The sequence below is a fragment of the Bos indicus genome, chromosome 24 (genome assembly GCF_029378745.1).
Source record: "Bos indicus isolate NIAB-ARS_2022 breed Sahiwal x Tharparkar chromosome 24, NIAB-ARS_B.indTharparkar_mat_pri_1.0, whole genome shotgun sequence".
Classification (NCBI taxonomy): domain Eukaryota; kingdom Metazoa; phylum Chordata; class Mammalia; order Artiodactyla; family Bovidae; genus Bos; species Bos indicus.
The window spans coordinates 25,856,958-25,877,113 of NC_091783.1; the positions used below are offsets into that span (position 1 = coordinate 25,856,958).

At 46.1% G+C, this 20,156-nt stretch overlaps 1 protein-coding gene across 1 annotated transcript in view; it reads left to right on the forward strand.

Annotated features, from left to right (window-relative positions):
- The window catches only part of B4GALT6 (beta-1,4-galactosyltransferase 6), a 69,120-nt gene that overhangs the window by 31,060 nt on the left and 17,904 nt on the right, over nucleotides 1-20,156 (forward strand). Inside the window, exons 3-4 of the mRNA XM_019986912.2 lie at nucleotides 1,294-1,407; nucleotides 17,200-17,324. Of these exons, the coding sequence (XP_019842471.1) occupies nucleotides 1,294-1,407; nucleotides 17,200-17,324 (239 nt within the window). The remainder of the gene's footprint in view (nucleotides 1-1,293; nucleotides 1,408-17,199; nucleotides 17,325-20,156) is intronic.

A 20,156-nucleotide genomic window follows, 5' to 3' on the forward strand; every position in this document is an offset into this window, starting at 1 on the left:
ATGGTTCCCAGATTTGCTTCTCAGAATTTCTCAGAACTTTGTTCCAGAAAGGGACTGAGATGTGATCTCCTCGGTTCCAAGTTAAAAAATTCCTAAGGCTCTTGATTGTTCCAGGTTGAGGGGCTCATTTCTAAAGCAGTCACTCCTAGCTGAAGTTCCTGAATATGCATATGGACTTGGGGTTGTTCTGAGCACTTTGTACACTTATCTTTCTGAAATCTGACACGAGGCAGGTGCAGAAGAGAAACTTTTCTTCTCTTGCTTTGTGCCACCAAGCTAGTGCATGTTGGTGCAGGATTTGAACTCAGTACTTGATCTTGGCACTCTAAACCAGTACCTCTGTGTTCCATAATTTGCTGACTCTAAAAATAATAGACCTAATGTAATAATAGCTCCAGGGTGCTCCAGAAACTGCAGCCCACGCGTTGGGTATGACTAATTTAAGACTTTTAATTGGGCTGTATTGCAGAAGTCAGTTGAGTGGGTAAATCTCAGTTTCTTAAGTGTGAGGCAGTGAGAAAACATTACTCCTACCGTCTGCTCTCTGTGGCTGCAAATGCAGCGTGCTGTGGCCATGTGGGTGTCCAGAGCACCCTGGGCTGCCTGATAGTGGAGATGATCCCCCTGGAGCACTTTCTTTATATATATGTTAATACACATATATACAGTTGTATTTTATTTTTGGCTGTGCTGGGTCTTCACTGCCGCACGTGGGCTTTCTCTAGTTGTGGCAGGCAGGGGCTACTCTCTCTTGTGGTGCACAGGCTTCTCATTGTGGTGGCTTCTTTGGCCAGGGGGTTGAGAATCTCCCTGCCAGTGCAGGGGACACCGTTCGATCCCTGGTCGGGGAAGATCCCATATGCCACAGGGCAACTAAGCCCGTGCACCACACTGCTGAGCCCACGCTCTCGCACCCCTGGTACACTTTCACTCCCCTTTTGCATCTGCCTCAGCTCGGAGAGGGATGGGAGCAGGTGTTCTCTGCTGGTGGCAAATGAGTCTGCTGTGTGTGCACACGCGCGGATCCGGCCGCTCCGCTCCAGCCTCGTCCCAGTGTCCCCTGGGAAATCATGCTGAGAGGTCCCTTCTGGCAGCCGTGAAGGGTGAACGGGAGAGCAGTCCCGGCGGGTGTAGTTTGCTTTTCCCTAGTTCTTTCTAGATAATTGGCTTTTAAGTGCTGCTGTGGATCGCAGAGTGTAGTGTTTACACAGTGACAGCGACATATTTCATACTAGGAGCAAAGCAAAAGGCAATTTTTTGGTCGTAACTTTTTTTTTTCTCTCTCTCTCTAAGATTATCCTGAAGGCAATAATTCAAGTGATTATCTTGTTCAAACAACAACATATCTTCCGGAAAACTTCACATATTCACCATACCTCCCCTGCCCAGAAAAACTGCCTTACATGCGTAAGTTTCATCTCGTTTTCACTTCAGCTATGTGCTTGTATTATAATAACATAATAAAATTCACATGGTTTGAGGACACCACCCTCAGGTCATTATCAGGGTGCTCATGTTCATATCGTGTAGCATGTTATATGACTTTTGAGGGGTGCAGAGCAATTTTTTATAGAGGGGAGGAGGATTGAAAAACTGAAGAAAAGCTTTTCACTTACCCAGAAATAACCTCTGTTGTGAGTTTCATGTATATTCTTAAAATTACTCTTAGAGTGATTTTAATATCTTTTATATAGATAGAAAATTAGAATATTTCAAAGGCTTTAAGAATTTATATAAGTGGTTTTAAAATTGCATTTTTTTCTGTAACTTGCTTTCTTAGTTATTTTTTGAGAACTGTCCATGTTGATACATAGAGATCTATTTATTGTCATTAACTATGGTGCAGTATAAAAAAGTGAACTGTGTAGGGATGTGCTCATTTGTGGCCGACCCCATGGACTGTAGCCCTTCAGATTCCTCTGTCTGTGGGATTTCCCAGGCAAGAACACTGGAGTGGGTTGCCATGTCCTTCTCCAGTGGATCTTCCCGACCCCGGGGTCAAACCTGCATCTCCTGTGTCTCCTGCCTTGCAGGTGGATTGTTTACCACCGAGCCACTGGGGAAGCCCACTGTATAGTATATTTTTGAATAAATGTATGATATTTCACTTACCTTTCTCTCTGCTGATGAAAATTTAGTTTGTTTCTAATATTTTGGTATCACAAAGCAGCACTGTAAGGACAGCATCAGGCATTTCCATGTGCCTAGAAGTATAATTGCTGGGCTGGCTGGCAAGGTTGCACTCCCCAGCAGCTATCCCCATTGATATCCCCAGGAGCAAAGCACGAATGCATTACTCTGATACTGATGGACTTTTAAGATTTTTGCCTTTCTTATGGATAAAACACTTTTTGCTATTATGATAAATTTAAAAGGGTATCTTGTCTAAGTGTTTACTTTCTTCATTACTAGCAGCCTTGGGTGACTTTTCCTGTGTTTGTGAGTAGTTTTGAGTTTTCTCTCCTGTGACTCAGTAACTGCTTTATTGGTTCCGTATTGGTTGGTTAGATTTTTGTGTGGATCTGTGGGAGTTCTTTATATATTCTAGTGGTGTCCTACTCTCTGCTATTTGTGTTGTAATTGGCTTGTCTTTTCATTTTGTTTATGGAGTCATTTATTTTAAAATTATGTTTCTAAGTGTATCAATCATATTAAGGCTTTCACTTTTTTTGGTCTCAAGAAAGCTTTCCTTGTTACCCAAAAGCCATACAAATACTCTCTTATTTACTTCTAATAATTTTGTTTTATATTTTTGTGTATAATATAAGGTCAAGATACTGTATTTTAAATATGTCTTTTTTTCAAAATTATGAAGATAATACATTATCATTAAAAAAAAAAAAAGCTCTATAATCAGTCAGAAGCCATGGAGCTATTATTTGCAGTTTTTCATTGTTTGTGTCTGCACCTCCCCCCGCCCCGATTTTAAGCATACTTCATACATATAAGTATCTTGATCTTTATATAGTTAAAATTTAAGTAAACATTATTTTGAATTGCTTATTTTTAATGTCCTAAGTAAGTGTGTTTTTTATGTCTTTCTATAACTTTTCTTTGTTGAGGAAGTTAGCCTGGTGTATTTGTAGGATTTTTCAGTATATTTTTGATAGATATTATATAACTATAATTAAAAGTAAGAGTCACCTTTTATTGTCATCTAAGGCCATGGTTCTCACACTTTAGGGTGCATCAGAATCTCTGGACAGTCTTGTAAAGTGCACATTTCTGTGCCCAACCTTCAGAGTTTTGGTCAGTAGATGTGGAGTGGGGTCTGAGAAGTCTCATTTCTAACAAGCTGCCAGGTCACGTTGATGTTGGTGATCCTTGGGCCACAGACCCACTGATCTGGAATCAATCTTGGCTGTGCTATAGCTTGGGGAGCTTTTGTAATTCTTGGGCCCAACCCCTAAGTTTCTGATTTTTATTAATTGGATGTGAGGCCTCAGTGTTTTTTTTTTTTTTTTTTTTAATTATTTTTGGCTGTGCTGGGTTTTTGTTGCTGTGAGGGCTTTTCTCAAGTTGCGGTGAGCGGGGGCTACTGTAGCTGCAGAGCTTGGGCTTCTCGTTGCGGTGGGTTTCCGACTCTGTGCAACCCCATAGACGGCAGCCCACCAGACTCCCCTGTCCCTGGGATTCTTCAGGCAAGAATACTGGAGTGGGTTGCCATTTCCTTCTCCAGTGCATGAAAGAGAAAAGTGAAAGTGAAGTCGCTCAGTCGTGTCCGACTCTTAGCGACCCCATGGATTGCAGCCTACTAGGCTCCTCCATCCATGGGATTTTCCAGGCAAGAGAACTGGAGTAGGGTGCTGTTGCCTTCTCCAGTAACCTCCTTTACTGTCCCATAGTAGGGACTGAAGCTGTGGTTTTTGTGCCTGTATGTTTGTCAACTTTGTCATTGCAGTTTAGGCCTTCTAAAAATGAATGTTTCTGTCTGTGCAGTACTGAAACTACTGGGTGATGCTCTGTTGAAATATTGATTACAATAATTTCATTTTCATAATTTGCATATTCAGGGGTTGAGAGTTTTAGGAAGTCTTTCTGTTCTTGGTTTAGCTGCCACTTTCTTAATTAGTGCTTTGTGGGTGCTAATTGAAGTCTTGTTTCAGAGCATCTTCCGGCCAGGCCGTCCTGTCCCCCGTCCTCTCCCTGCCCTGTCCCCCAGCGCCATAACTCGTGAATGCTCCTGTCACGGGCTTGAAGGATGGTGTCACGGCTGCCCTCCCTGCCTTTCGCAGAATGTCTTGGTTCTCCTGCTCGTTCCCTCTGCTTCCATCAGTCTTACATTCTTTTGAAGAAGAGGATCATATCAATTTGTCCAACCACCTTTTCACAGAAGGACTCCTCAGGGCTCTGCCGGCTTTGGGTCCAGCTCCAATCCCTTGTCCAGTTAGCTGTGGCCAGCATGATGGGGTGTTTAATAGAAATATGGTCACATGCAGAAACTCCTGAGGAGGGGGCCACGGGCACAGCCACCACAGTGAGGTTTCTGCCAAGAGGGCTGGTGTGAGCCACCGCGGAGACCCCCTCACTAGCTGTGTGACCGCTGCACAGTCGAGCCTGTTTGCTTGTCTGTAAAATCTGGAATCATATGTCAACTTCGTGAGGATAAAGAGAAGCACAGCACCTGAAGCTTGGTGGTTGTTAATTTGCTATTCCCTCTCCTTTTCCTCATTTCCTTGAATGATGGAGCCAGATTTTACAATGATCAGGGGAGTAAGAAACCTAGGAGAAATGTATAGAGTGAAGGCATTTATTTTTACATATCTATGCATCCTTAAATTTTTTTTAAATTAGCAGATTTTTTTCCCATCAATGACAGAGAAAAGAAAATACCTAATTAGAAAAATCTTGTCATAATGTCACACAAAGTGATTGAATTCCATACCTCCCCAAATAATAGTAAAGGAGAAGTGAAGTGAAGTGAAGTTGCTCAGTCGTGTCCAACTCTTTGCGACCCCATAGACTGTAGCCTACTAGGCTCCTCTGTCCATGGGATTTTCCAGGCAATAGTACTGGAGTGGGGTGCCATTTCCTTCTCCAGAGGATCTTCCCGATCCAGGGATCAAACCCGGGTCTCCTGCATTATAGGCAGACGCTTTACCGTCTGAGCCACCAGGGAAGCCTTGTTAAGGAGAGGCTGTGTCAAAAGATGATCTACTTAGATGAAAACCATTCACGTAAGAATGATACTGAATTTCCCTGTAATGACTGAAAATAAGGTTAGGGCTTAAAATTGGTGTTTGATTATCTGGCTGTAACGTTTTTGATTTTTCTGGCACTGATTACCATAAAGGTAAAGAGTGAACTTCTCCAGTTCACGTACAGTTGACTGCATGGGTTTCAGCATTTATTTCACATTCAGTCAATTACATTATGAAATCTATTTTAGATATTATTTATACAATGTGAATGAATCCTTCTTTATTGTTAGGGTTTATAGATTCTCTAGAGGGCAAATCCACTTTCAGCTTTATTAAATTTGCGGGAGACTCTCTGTACTCACCTGAAGAGGGAAATGGCCACACACTCCAGTGCTCTTGCTTGGAAAATCCCATGGACAGAGGGGAGCCTGGCGGGCTACAGTCCTTGCGGTCACAGAGTCAGACACGACTGAGCGCCTGAGCAAGGACTCCGTATTAATAATATTCACTTTATCTGGAGCTGAAAAATAATGCTTAGTATGGATGCTTTGATTTTTCTGTGTGAGGTTAGTGATGGAAGATGTCAGCTGTGCACTCTGCATTAAAATGAAGACAGACTTACCTGTGGATTTCCTGTCATTCAATTCCTATTCAAAGACAGTGCCTCTATAGTGACCCCTTAATGCATTTCGTCCTAGTGTTTTTGGAATAGTTGCCTTTGTGGTTTAACGTTGATAGTTTCTATGGTTGCTAGCCTTAGGACCACAACAAAAGCCACAAGGACTTTTTGAGATGAGTTTAAATAGTTCAAATGAAAAATCAGCAGAGAGGGAAAAGACAAGCAAATAAACTTCAGACAAGCTCGAGTAATGCTTATGGTAACAAACCGTCATGCCTGTGTTTATCGAAGACAAAAGCCATGGGAGCCGTTGCAGAGTCATGAGCCGCCTGCAGCAGGGCCTCTATTGTTCAGGGGGGCTGGTGGGGAGAAGCACGGCTGAGTACGTGCCTGCCAGCTGAGCAGGCGACACACCCAGAGAAGGGGTTGTGACAAAAGGGAGACAGCAGTTGCTTCTGTAAGGAAAGAGAGACTTCAGAGAGAGGGGGCACGCTGAAAGTGGGTCTTGCAGGATGGTTTAGCAGATAGCTGAAGGGGCAGTTTGCAGGCACAGGAGGCTCTGTATCCTGAGAGTGGGGAGTGGTCGGCTATGACCGGGGTGGGTGTGTTGTGGGACGTGTAGGAGGTAAGGCCGCACAGCAAGGTGAAATAGTCATAGTGTCAGTCACTCAGTCGTGTCTGACTCTTCACGACACCATGGACTGTAGCCCGCCTGGCTCCTCTGTCCATGGAATTCTCCAGGCAAGAATACTGGAGTGGATAGCCATTCCCTTCCCCAGGGGATCTTCCCAACCCAGGGTCTTCTGCATTGCAGGCAGATTCTTTACCATCTGAGCCACTGTGTTAAGGACTCACCAGTCTGAGGGCTGCCTGGGTCCCATGAATCACTGGGCATCCATGAGGTGGGCGTTGGGGGAGCAGAGCCCTGAGTGTGTGTGCAGAGGGTTGACTTCCAGCCAGGGGTGCATCTCTAAAGGTGCATGGTTTTCCAAGAATCCAGGGACAGAAAAGGGTAAAACAAAGCGGGAAACACCACTTTGGGAAATGTAACCTTAACCTGCTTTCAGTAGATACATGGGGGGCTAGGACAGGACTTCAGAAAGATGCTTCAGATGAGCAGTTGAGAATAAATAAGAGTGGGGAAGTACCAGGGTCTGGAAGAGCCACATGGAGCTCCCTGCACAGCCTGGAGGAGCAGCTGCGGTACGTGCCGGGCAGTGGTGCTGAAGAGGAGATGCTTTTGGTCCGATGTGGTGACCAACTGAGGGATCAGGGTTGATTTCTAGGTTTTGGCTCAGTGGTGGTTAACTGAAAGGCGGATTGCAGGATAAACCTCACACTTGGGAGAACGGGGAAGTGAATGAGTTTGGTGTTGGGCTTGTTCTGTTGAAAGCTCAGGAGACTTTGTTTGGGGCCTGAATTTTTTCAGGGAGATCTGGGCTGGAGGTGGTAGCAAGTGAGCCTGGAAAAAGGCTGCATATGAGTGGGCCCTTGGAGAGCATCAGAGCCCGAGGGTCAGAAAAGAGGGGAAAGAAGCCAGGGACGGGGGGATCAGGGGATGTGTCCCGAAGGACAAGGAGAGGGCTCTGCCTTGTCCCATATCTCAGAGCAGTAAAGGGAGTGTCTGTGAGAAGCTGTTGAACTGGGCACATCTTACACTCACGGGACCACAGTCAGCATGATTTCAGTGGGGTGGTGACATGAGAAGCCAGGTATCCTGTCCTTAGAAGGCCAGATATCCTGACCCAGAAGCGTGTAAAAACGAGTTGGTTTAAAACAAAGAAGTTCAGGACTTCCCTGCTGTCCAGTGGTTAGAACTCAGTGCTTCCATGCAGCGGGGTTCAAGTTCAACCCCTGGTCAGGGAACTAAGATCCTTACACGCCTCAGGTCACGACGAAAAAGAAGTTTTGTGGGAAAGGGAAGGAGACTGGGGAGAAGGAGTCTGTGGATGAGGTGGTGTCAGGGGAAGAACGATTTAGGAAGAGATGGACTTAAGTGAGTTTTAAGCGCTGCGGGGGAGGACGCTGTGGACACACTGAGATGCGAGTGAAGGGAGGAGAAGGGAGGTGTCCAGGGAGCCCGGATCCTGGAGAAAGTGACAGGCAGAATGTGCTCCTGTGGAAGGGCTGGTAGGGACTAGTAGGAACACCGCCTCCTCCAAGCAGGAGTGAGACCCATTTGGAGATGAGGGGGAGAAAAGTCCAGGGGGCTCAGCCCTGTTGCGTCTATGTTCCCAATAGAGTAGAGACCACGTGCATATGAGGGGGCGGCCACGAAGGACCGGGCAGCTTGAACTGTGAGAAGTAAATATTTAAAAAGTAGTTGTAGGGAATGCAAAGTGGAGTCAATAAATTGTGCATTAAAAGGTGCTGACTTACCTGTTAGCCAAGAGAGCCCTCCCCCCACAGGGGTGGTCAGAAGCTACAGATAATGTAACTGGTTTCTGTTGGAAGCTTATTCTGTTTAAGGCAATCAATTGGGTACTGTTACCTCAATGATGGGTTTAATCTGTGTGCTTACTTGATTTTCTAGGGGGAAGAATTTGAGTGGTGTTTTTCAGTGATGAATTTGAGCATGGGAAATTGTTGATCAGATGTGGCCGGTCAGGAAGGGAGGGGAAATAACAGTGTCGGTGAGTGTCTGGGTGTGTCTTAGTCTGTTTGGGCTGCTAAAGCAAAAATACCATAGACTGGGTGACTTAAACAGCAGGTGTTTATTTCTCGCAGTTTCGATGGTTGGACATCTGAGTTCAGGGTGTCAGCAGGTTTGATATCTGATGAGAGCCTGATTGCTGGCTCATCGATGGCTGTCTTCTTGCTAGTCGTCATGTGGTGGAAGGGGTGAGGGGTCTCTCTGGGGTCTCTTCTATAAGGGCACTAATCCCATTCACGAGGGCATCATCCTCATGATGTAATCACTCCCCAAAGGCCCCGCCTCCTAACACCGTCACATTTGGGGTTAGGATTTTGCCATGTGAATTTGGAGGCTAGGACCACAAATATTCAGCCCGTTTCTCCACGGGTGTGCTGTGATTGGGTGAAACTCATGGAGCTGTGTTGCTCCAGGTGTGGTCCAGAGATGGTCAATGTGTGCCAGAAGCAGTGAGGAGGAGGGTTAAAAATGCAGGACTCTAAGCCAGCAGTCCCCAACCTTTTGGGCACCAGAGGCCGGTTTTGTGGAAGACAGTTTTTCCATGGAATGGTGGGGGGGTGGTTTCAGGATGATTCAAGCGCACTACATTTATTGTGCACTTATTTCCATTATTACATCAGCTCCACCTCAGATCATCAGGCGTTAGATCCCAGAGTTTGGGGACCCCTGCTCTAAGCCAAAGCTCAGAGCCATAAAGAAAGGTTTCTGGGTTGCCAACCACAGGATGTAACTTGATTTGGTTAAAGAGGAAAGGGAATCCATAAAGAGATATCAGGCAGCCGCAGAAAACCTGAGTGGCTGCAGAGTTCGGTTCAGAGGCTGAACAGCCAGAGCAAGGCCCAGACCACTCTGGGAAGCATCTCCCGCCACCACTTGGCTGGGATCGCAGCTCCTGCTACGCCTGCGTAGGTCTGGGGACCAGAAGTGCCGCTCCTGGGGCCCCCGACACCAGAAGCTTCTGCCGTCACTGTCACATCTGCTCCAGCGTCACCATCAGGTGCATCTCATCACTTGACTGCTGCTCTCTGCTGAGAGGTTGGGAGAGACGTTCTAGCTTCTTCCTCTGGGAGGCAGGACTCAACAGTGGGCAGTGGTGCAAGCCCTGAAATGTGTTGACGTGTAAAGCCGGCTGCCCACAAATGTGACCCACTTACTGACACAGGAACTGAGAATGGGCCCAAGACCTTCTTTCTCAACAGGCAGGCCTGGTGATCCTTAGCCACTCCACCAAAATTAGCTACTGCTTTTTTAGGAGACTGGGGAGACAGAAAAAATGGGGAGACAGCAGAGAGACCTTAGAGCCAGGACTGGCTGGCTGTCACCACTGACGCTGCCAGGCATTCTAGCTGACGGTGGGGCTCAGGGTGTGAATTCAGAGTTGGGTGTTGCCAGGAGGATGTCCAGGGAAGGAGGTGAATGTCGGTGAACGTGGCTGCATTTTGGAAGGTAGTTTGGCTAAAAGCCAGAAACTTCAAAGGAGGTCAATTTATGAAAAAAGAAAGTAGTGATTTTTTATGAAGTGTAGGTATCAGTCTGCAGTGTACTTTCTTATTTGCCTCACCCCAACCTTGTGGATCTCAGAGAGTAAGCAGTGAGCACGGTTTGAGAAGAATAGTGTTTCACTTAAAATGAAGAGTTGGGGTGATAGTCTAGAAGAGACATTGAAGAACAGTATATGGGAAACTTCTCAGCCAGTGTAGGAGATGTGGCTTTGATCCCTAGGTTGGGAAGATCCCCTGGAGGAAGAAATGGCTACCCACTCCAGTGTTCTTGTCTGGGAAAGCCCAAGGTTAGAGGAGCCTGGTAGGCTGCCGTCCAGGGGGTCTCAGAGAGTCGGACACGACTGAGGGACTAACACTTCACTCTGCGGTTCTCTGTGGTGATTATACCAGTTGACATTCCCACCAATAGTGTTGCAGGGTGGAACACTTTGTTGAGTGAAACCTGGAGGGGCACCCGGTATGTAAGGAGATGAGAGTAGCCTTGGTGGGTACCGTGAGAGGAGGGACTTGGGGTCCCACCACAGGCTCACCTGTGAGGTTCTTTCCACCAGGGGTAGTTTGGAAACTGTGTCACCACGCACTCACCTGCGCTGTGCCTCTTCCTGGCCACTCTCTATAACATGTCCCTTTTCCTTCACTTTCTGTGCACAGGAATAAGTTTTTGTTTTTTTTTTCTGATACCACGTGGTGAGTAGCTGGGGCTGGTGTATGAAGTTAATAATAGGTAGATTATGACCTGTTTGAATAAAGGGGCAGAAGCCCCTGACAAGTGGTTGGTGGGGAGCTCCCTCAGCATCTGAGCTTCTGCTCTGGGGAAGTGGGACCCACAGGATTGTTTTGATTCAAGGTGCCGTTTCAATACACTTCACACAGGAAGCAGTCACAAGGTTTATTACTCATGGATCCCAGAAACTGGCAGGGGCACAGAGAGCTGGTGGAAGGGTGGTCTGCCATCCCCGGAGGTTGAGAGCAGGTACCAGGGATCTGTTGCTGATAAGGTGGTTGGGGCAGAGGTCAATGAGTTTTCTTGTCCTTAGTTCTAAGTGGTTGTTATTAAAGGGGTCTCTGGAAAAGCAAAGTGGGAGTTTTTTGGCAGGAATCCCAAACTCAACCCCTTATCTGAACGTCCAGACTCAGGATGTGAGCAGGGTTATCATACCATGAAATGCCGAGGCAGCAGCTCAGGAAAACAAAGGTTGTTTTTCCCATCACAGTTGATCCCGTGATGCCTCAGCATTATTAATCTTCAGGGCAGATCACGGACACTGTGTGAATGGTGGAGATATTAAAGGCCATTGGCAAGGGTGTGGGTCACCCAGCACACAAAGCAGAAATGCCGTTGGCAGTATCAGTAGACAAAGGCCAGTTTGCAGTCCCGTCTGTAGCCACCCACTCCATTATTTGGAGTCCAGCCAAAAAAATAAAGCCCATGGATAACGTTAGGGTAGGTATTTGATTTTAAAAACTCAGGCGAGATTGTGGAATACTAGTACCTGCTGGGCCATCTTTTGAACGTTTGTCTAAGGTTTGTGTGGAATAACTGACATGCACACAGAGGGGGTGCCCCTTACACGCACACACCTTCTTCCCGGGCCAGTGAGTGCGCCATTTGTGCTGGAGAATCTCACTGCCGCCTGAAGGCTGGGCCCTGTGCGGTGTGCTCGGCCGAGGCAGCTCACAGGTTGGGGTTTGCTGTAATGACGTGTTGTTTTGTGCCCAGAGCGGTGGCACCTTGAGTCCCCTCAGTCCCACTGAGGGAGGTAGCTGACCTGCTCCCAGTTTAATGGCATGGATGTCTCAGGCTTTGACGTGAGGGGGCAGAGAAAGAATTGGGAGGTTCTGTTCAGTGATGCGGGTGTTCCCAGGGAGACTGAAGGGCCCTGGTATGAAAACTGGGTGCAGGGAAGTGGAGGGAAGGAGGAGAATTCAGGGGTCCTCCCCAGATGGCTGCGCTGCGAGACCCAGGATGTCTGCGCCGTGAGACCCAAGATGGCGGGGATTATACTCCTTGGGACCAGGTCTGGGACCTAGGACTCCATGAGTGTGGTCAGAGCAGCCATACCTGTGCCAGGAAAGGGTCGGGGTAGATGGCCACCACCAGGAGGTTGTTAAGAAAGACGGTGTCAGTAGTGACATCTGTTGGTCCTACTTGTTATGCCTCATAACAGGGTACCCTTCACTTCAGTTCCAGGGAAGCAATGCAGTTTGGCCTCCAGTGTCAATGAGAACATCCCACTGGATAATTAGAGAACAGGTGATCATCCCCCAGAGGCAGGGACAAGTTCAGGGACCTGCAGGGTGCCTAGGGCAGGGGTCTTGGTGGCTGTCACTCTCAGAGCTCAGCTGTGGGATCCTGGGCTCTGCTTCTGGGGGTAGCGCGGCAAGCCATGACAGCAGCGTCCTCCAGGATGGGACCACCGTCTCCTGAAGAGCACCTGGACACAGGCGTCTAACCTGTGTCCAGCTGTCCCGAGGTGAGGTCACCAGGGACCTGGATCTCTGGAGCTCCAGTACGGAGCCTGTCACTCATCTCATGAGGGAGGCTGAGCTGCTTACTTCTGTCTCTGTAGGCTTGGAAGGGTCACTTTCTCCATAAACAGAGCCCAGAACCAGTTCCAAAGACTTCAAAGAGCCAATTGGTGACCTTCTCCCTCTCGCTTTGAATGAATTTTCCTAAAAAAGAAAACAAAAACAAACCCTTGCGTTTCTATCATGGGACAGCTAGGTGTCTCCGCGCCTCACTCACACTGGCCATCGCAGGACGTTTTGGTATATGCTGCATAGTAACAAGGAACGCCTGGGGCAGAGGTCACGTCTTCCCCAACTCCTGTGCTGCCACCTCCCATTCCAGGGGGTCCCAGTTGACCACCGAGGGGTCGGGACCCACCTCGACCAGTACAGCATTAACAGACACATTTGGGAAAGCTCCACGCAGCGAGTACGTAGCCTTCATAACTTGCTATGTGCATATGCCACCAGTAATGCCCAGACCATGAGGCTCTTACAAGTTTCCAGTAGTTTTTTTTTAGTATTTATTTATTTGACTGTGCCGGGTGTTAGTTGCGGCATGTGGGATCTAGTTCCCTGACCAGGGATTGAACCCAGATCCTCTATACAATGGGAGTATGGAGTCTTAGCCACCCAACCACCAGGGAAGTCCCTCTAGTAGTTTTTTCACCTCCTCTGGGGACTTGGGAGGAGCTGGTGCCCAGGGCGTGGGGCCCCTCTTTCAACAACGAATGATGCACTTGCCTCCTGGGTGCCATGAAGGCCCTGGTAGAGCTGCCCACCTCAAGGGTTAGAGCAGCTCTCCAAGCTCAGCATCCAGTCCTGACCCAACACGCGGGGCCCCGTAGCTGGCCCCAACACAGAGCTCCCCGCTCTGGCTCCAGGGAGCTCTCCTTGGCTCCTACAGCCTCAGAGCCCATGCCTCCACCCCTGCCCAGAGACAGAGAGGCAGAGCCCTACCATCCAGCACCCAGACTGCCACAGGTGGTTGTAGCCGATCACCTCCACAGCCAACGCCAGGTGGGGTCTCATTCAGAGAATAAAGGGAAGCAGGTGCTTCAGCCTGGGGGCTGCTGGCCGGGCTCTGCTGGGGAAGCTGACCCGGCACAGCACCAGCAGTTCAGCACGGGTAGGGGGTTTCTCTGCCAGGCCCGGCATCGGCGACACACAGCAACTCAGAGCTCCGGAGCCGACCTCCAGCCAGCAGTGGTTCCTTCCCCAAGAGACTGAACAATCTGGAGGAGGAAGTTACAGAGCTGTTTGCAGCTCCTAGGCATCTAGGAGTATGGGGCCCCAACCGTACCCACCATCCGATCCTCCTTCTCAAGTGTATTGAGCAGCTGGAGCTGGTGTATTAATACCATGCAGATGATGACCTGCTGAATGAGGGGGCACCCGCTACCCATACTGGTTGGCAGGTGGCTCCCTTAGCATCCGAGCTCCCACTTGGGGGACGTAGAGCCTGGGGGTCATTTGATGGAAGGTGCAGTTTCAGTACACCACAAGAAGGAAGTAGAGTCTCAAGATTTACTCACAGATTCCAGGGGGGGCCAGGGCCCAGGGAGCTGGGGGGTGGGGGTGCCCTCCCCCCAGGTCACCAGCCAGCGGATGGGGAGCGGGACAACACACACCTGTCACTTACAAGGTGATTGGGGTGGAGGCTTAACTCTTGAGTGTTTATCTGAGAAGTTTCCCCAGGAAAAGCGGAGTAGGCGCTTGAGTGATGGGCATCCTGCACTCAAGTTCTTATCTAAATGTCCAGACTCCGGGTGTGAGCAGGGTTATCACACTGTGAAACGCACAGGCAGCGACTCGGAAAGAAATGGCTGTGTTTTCAGAGAAACAGAAGTTGGTTTTTCTCATCAACCCACCCCACCCCACCTCCACTAATCAGTGTTTATTTTTCCTTCTCTCTTTCTGATCACACTCTTGCTGTTCCCAGTGGTGGTGGTATCTGTCCTGGAGCCTGTCCCCCACCCCTTCATCCCCACCCCCGAGTAGTGAGGTTGCTTTTACTCCTGGCATGACAACCTCATGCCACTGGGTCATGTTTGGCCTTCAGCCCGTAAGATATTAAGATTTCAGAGCAAAGAGCAATAAGCACATAGAAAAGATGCTGAGGGTCTCTGAAGAATGTGAATGGGGGGCTACTGGGGGGAAGAAGGTGAACTTCGGGTGCCTCAGACATCAGAGATTGTTAAGTGATGGGCACTGGAGCCCCCTCCCCCATTGAGGATAAAGATATAAGGCCCACCTCTTAATTTGCTGGCAGATGTGTGTTCAAAATGAAAATTAAACTACAAATGATGCTGGAGCAAACTGCTAACAATAATGATGATTGCAGCTGTTGAAGCTATAAAGCTGGGCAAAAGGCAAAAAAATTGGTTTAACAGTGCATAAAGAATACCAACTTCGGTTCCTTATATGAATGCTTATTTAGTCTAATTACTATCATTTGGGGAATCATGCATACCAAGAAATGCATCAGATTTACTTGTGTGAATTTTATCTGATTACAGTTACAGATTCTGTTTCTGTCAGCTGAGTCATAAGAGTCTATGCTCATGTCGACTGATGGATCTTATGTTTGATCTGTCCTTTCTCTGCAAATTCATAGATTAGGTAAATCTGACCTTTCTAAGATTAGCTACTTTGCATATCTTGTCACAGGAAAGGGTGGGTAGTTGGTTATAAAAGACAGCACAGGTTAGAGGAACAGACATGAGAAGATTTCAGATTTTTTCCTGGCTTACTCTATGTAGCAAAGCCATTTGCATTTTGAAATACTTCTCTCTAGTATGCCTGCCAGTGCAGGAGATGCAAGAGATGCTGGTTCAGTCCCTGGGTGGGGAAGATCCCCTGGAGTAGGAAATAGCAATTCACTCCAGTATCTTGCCTGGAAAATCCCGTGGACAGAGGAGCCTGGTGGACTGTAGTCCATGGGGTTGCATAGAATCAGACATGACTGAGAATGCACACAACAAAATGAAACAAGTAATGCCTAAGTGCTTAATGGTAGTGACTATGTTCCTGCCTAGTTAGGATGAGGAGGGAGATGGGAAGATGGGCGGCTGTGAAATCTTACAGAATAGAAAGTAGCAGGAGGAAAGGAAAGGGGGTCTCTTGAAGAGCAACCGAGTGTTTTTCAGTTGTCCCTCGGTGTCTGAGGGGCATTGGATCAAGGGCCAAAGTATGAGGATGCTCAAGTCCTTCCCTTACTCTGTCGGCCCTCCACATTAGGTTCTGCATTCACAGATTTCAGCCAACCTCATGGATACAGAGGGCTGGTGGACTGCATGTGTGGAATCATGGCCACTGAGCTCAGATACCTTGAAATAGGAAGCCTCAATATTTGTTGGTTTGTGTTTTATGAGACAAGGAGGTGAAAGAACGTAGTCGTTAGTCCTTAGTTCTTGTTTGTTTTTTTAAGTTTATTTTTTGTAACTTTTTATTTTGTATTGGGGGTATAGCTGATTAACAGTGTTGTGATAATTTCAGGTGGACAGCAAAGGGACTCAACCATTCATGCATGGTTGCCAGGGGGGAGGATGGAGGGAAAGAACAGTTAGGGAGTTTGGGATGGACATGTACACACTGCTGTATTTAAAATGGATAACCAACAAGGACCTACCATATAGCACAGGAAACTGTGTTCAGTATTATGTGCAGTTTGGATGGGAGGGAAATTTGGGGAAGAATAGATACATGTATACATCCGTAGTTCTTGGTTGGTATTGATTGAGTTAATGGAAATGGTTTTCCATGCAAGAGTCATTCCTTTTTCCATGATATATGTTAGAAAAACTATTAGTAAAATAGCTCCAGGAATATCATTTATTTGTTAACTTGAAGAGAGAGTGCCTAGCAGACCAGGAACATCTTAGAAGTTTATAGTTTTCATTTTGCATGTCAAGGTAATGCATGGTAGGTGCTCAAAATAAATTTGTTGAATTGTGTTTGCAGATTCTCTCTTAAGGAATGTCAGTAATCTGGATGACAGTAGTTAACAGCTAAATTTCCTGCCTGTGTACCTTTGTGCCCAGCATCTAATGGGATATGACCACAGTGGGAAGCAGATCTCTTTTTACAAATAAGAAAACTGAGGCACAAAGAAGTTAGGTAATTTCCCTAAGACATAGAAGCTAGGATTCAGCTCCCAAACTAACTGCTTAATTAATTCTTATATACTGGGCGTTCATGTCTTCTATGTTGATTATGTTGAAATTAAAAATGGTTTCTAAATAGTTGAATAAATTGAAATGATAAGCTATACTGTCATGACTGCAAACACTTACTAAAGAATACTATAATATTCATCATATTCAATTCAATTCAATTCAGTCACTCAGTCGTGTCCGACTCTTTGCGACCCCATGAATCGCAGCACGCCAGGCCTCCCTGTCCATCACCAACTCCCGGAGTTCACTCAAACTCATGTCCATCAAGTCGGCAATGCCATCCAGCCATCTCATCCTCTGTCGTCCCCTTCTCCTCCTGCCCCCAATCCCTCCCAGCATCAGAGTCTTTTCCAATGAGTCAACTCTTCAAAAGTAAAAAGCTTAAGTGCTTTGGTTTTCTTTGGCTGATTTGCCAAAGATAGTAGGGTAACCGTATGATTTATCATCCACAGTAACACTGAAAGGTGGTATTAACAATTAAATGGTGAAAACAGGACTAAAGGGTACTATGCCAGCAAGTACGCTGTGCCAGTGCACTGCTGATTGTTGTTTGTCTGACTTCATATTTAAGTGGTTCTTCACCTTTTTGACCTTCTAGGGGGATTCCTCAATGTCAATGTAAGTGAAGTCAGTTTTGATGAAATTCATCAGCTCTTCTCCAAGGATTTAGATATTGAGCCGGGAGGTCACTGGAGGCCTAAAGACTGTAAAGCCAGGTGGAAGGTGAGGTCCATTTTTTCATAAATTATGTGACTATTACTGTGCATTCGAGAAAAGTGTTTTCAATTCAGAATATATAGTGAAATCCCTTTGGCTTGATAAATCAAGACAATTTTGTGTTTAGTGTTTAAGTATTGACAGTTCAAATGTGGGTTAGTTTGTGTTACCTGTGAAGATGAGCTACATTTGTGCTTATGCAAATACCAGGCTCCTGTGTTCAGTCTCTCAGAGATCCTGCTGATAAGTTCCTCACTTGAGACTGGCTTGGGAAACAAATGTTTGCTCTGTTCTGTTTGGAAGAGAGGCAATGATTTCTTTGCCTCCCACTGCTGCACCTGATGGTTACTGACACCTGCAGGCATATCCCCACTGAGGCCTGGAGCCAGTGGTTTCCAGTTGGGTCTAGCATTGGGGTTCCTGAGTCCCAGGATTCTAAAGAGGCTGCTTGGCGGTCACTGCAGGACACACAAAACAACTTTGGGCCCTTTTCTGCCTCTATTTCAGAAAGCAGAGTGTAAGCTTTTCATCTTTTTGATATGTCAAAATCCTACTTTTAATGTTGTGTTTGAAAAACTGTGAGGGAGTCAGCCTGCCCCTGCTGCTTAAAAAAAAAAAAGAAAACCATGGTTTAAGTCAGAATTGCTCTCAACACTGTGAAACTGGTTAATAAGTGCATGCCTATGTAATGTTGTTATGTTTGAATAGAACGTAGCATTTATGCAATTCAAGTGAAAACTGCATATGATTAAATCAGATGTATGATTAAATTGGATGTTATATCCTGAAGGGCTGTGATGTAGCCTTAATCTGGGAACATTTTTCAGTTCTTCTTTTAAATATTAGTATTTTGTTAAAATATTTCTCCTTTGGTACCAAAAAATGATAATCACTCCTGGGAAGGAGAGTTGTATGCTGTTAGGCTTTTGATGAAAGCTGTCTGACTTAACTGGCCTTGAATCCTTTGTGTTTGGGGGTGTTGGGGATCTGTGTAATTCATGTTGGCTTCCCTAATGTAGACACCAGTCTCTTGTGTAAGGTAAGCACTAAACCCAGCTTTGCTGAGTTGAGTTTATGAGACAGATAAATGCCTTGTTATAAATTATTAAATAATTTTTTTTCCCTCAAAAAAGTTGTAAAACTGCTGAAATGGATTCCAGTACAAATGTTGGCAATACATTCTGTTTTACAGTTGCCTTATGCTGTTTTCCAGAGCAGATTCAGATAATAAATTAATTTCATGATTGATTTTATCATGTTTGTATATAAAATATGGCCCAATTTACATAATAACTACTTTTTAAAATGTCCTGGGCAAAATAAATTATTTTTCTTATTTGGGTGATGAGTATGCATGTTGAATGCTAATGGAAAAAGTGTCCTCAGTCACAGAGGCTGTGGGAAAGCGTGGAGGTTGGTCCTCAGATGTGTTAATACAGGTGTGCATTGTGTGGTATCATAGGATGACTTGGGGTCAGAAGAATTGAGTATTTTGTCCTATCTCTAGTGGTCTATATCAGATGTTGCATTTTAAAGTGTTTTAGGGTTTGTTTTTTTCTCATTTTCTGGGAGAGAGGTATGTATCACACATAGGTAGCTCCTACTTAGAGATTTTAGTAAACTCCAGTGGATGGGTAGGTAACACTATTGAAAGTGGAGTTTCAGGAGCCAGCTAATTCAGGGTTCTAAAAATTAGCTTATTTTTGTTCAAGAACTATATGGTACTGTTGCTCTTATTAGAGTTATGTCTAGTCTCAGCTTCTGAGCTATGCAGCTCAAGGTATGGGAGGAAATTTGGAGATAGCTCAGAGATGACTTGTACTTGCCATTTTTAATCAAATAACCTTCCCCCCGACCCCACCCCCTGTTTACATTCTGATAATGTCCCAGTTTAATCTTGGAACTGAGGTGAGAGAGAAGACGCAACTAGATTTATGTGAAACATCTGCTGCCAAGTTGATTCTTAATACTTGAGGATCTTTTATTGTTTTTTTTTTTTTTTAAAGAAAACAACTAAGTTGTCTTTAAGGAAAAAAAAAAAAACTCAGTTTGTTGATGGCCAGTTAATTGGAACTGAGATCTGCTAAAACTAGTGATTTCAGCACTTCCTAGGTATTCTGAACACCACAGGTCCCCACTGAAGGTTTAGCATAGGACAGATGCCTTATGGAGGCAAGGTGGTTTCTAAAAGGGAGGTTGAAAGAGGGGGAAGGTAATGCTTTTCAGATCATTAAAGTGTTTACCTATGACGTTACCTGTGTTCTATTCAGGGTCCAGGTGGAGGCCCGAACCACTCGGGTCTAAAACCTGAAGGCTTTAAAGAACCAGGCAGCTGCTTGTTGGGCTTATCTGGTCGGAGGCCTGGAATTGTGTTTCTAGTCTGAGGTTCCTCAAAAATGGGTCTTGACCCTGCTCCAGAGCTCCCTGGGGTGTTTGGTAAAAATGAAGATTGTTGAGCTCCTTCCTCAGACATTCTGAGTGAAGGCTTGCCAGCTTCTGCTCTGTTCCGTCTCAGTTGGTCACAGACAGCTAGTGCTCCCTTAAGGTAGGCAAATCGGAAGCCAAGTCATTTAGGGACCCTGTAGCGGGAGGTGTGCTTAAAGTCTGAAAGTAGAACAAAATCTTGGTGGGGACAATGTATGTAGTCAACATTTTTCTTGATGATCTCTTCATGGTGAGTGTAGGAGAAAATGAGCAGGGAAGAAAAATGGGTGCATAAATTCAGTAAGTTTAGCGGTTTTAAAGAGATGTGGAGAGATTCACGAAGATGACTTGTTTTTCTGAAGATGATAATCAGATGTTCTCCATCTCCAGTGGAGATGCATCAACAGGAAAGTG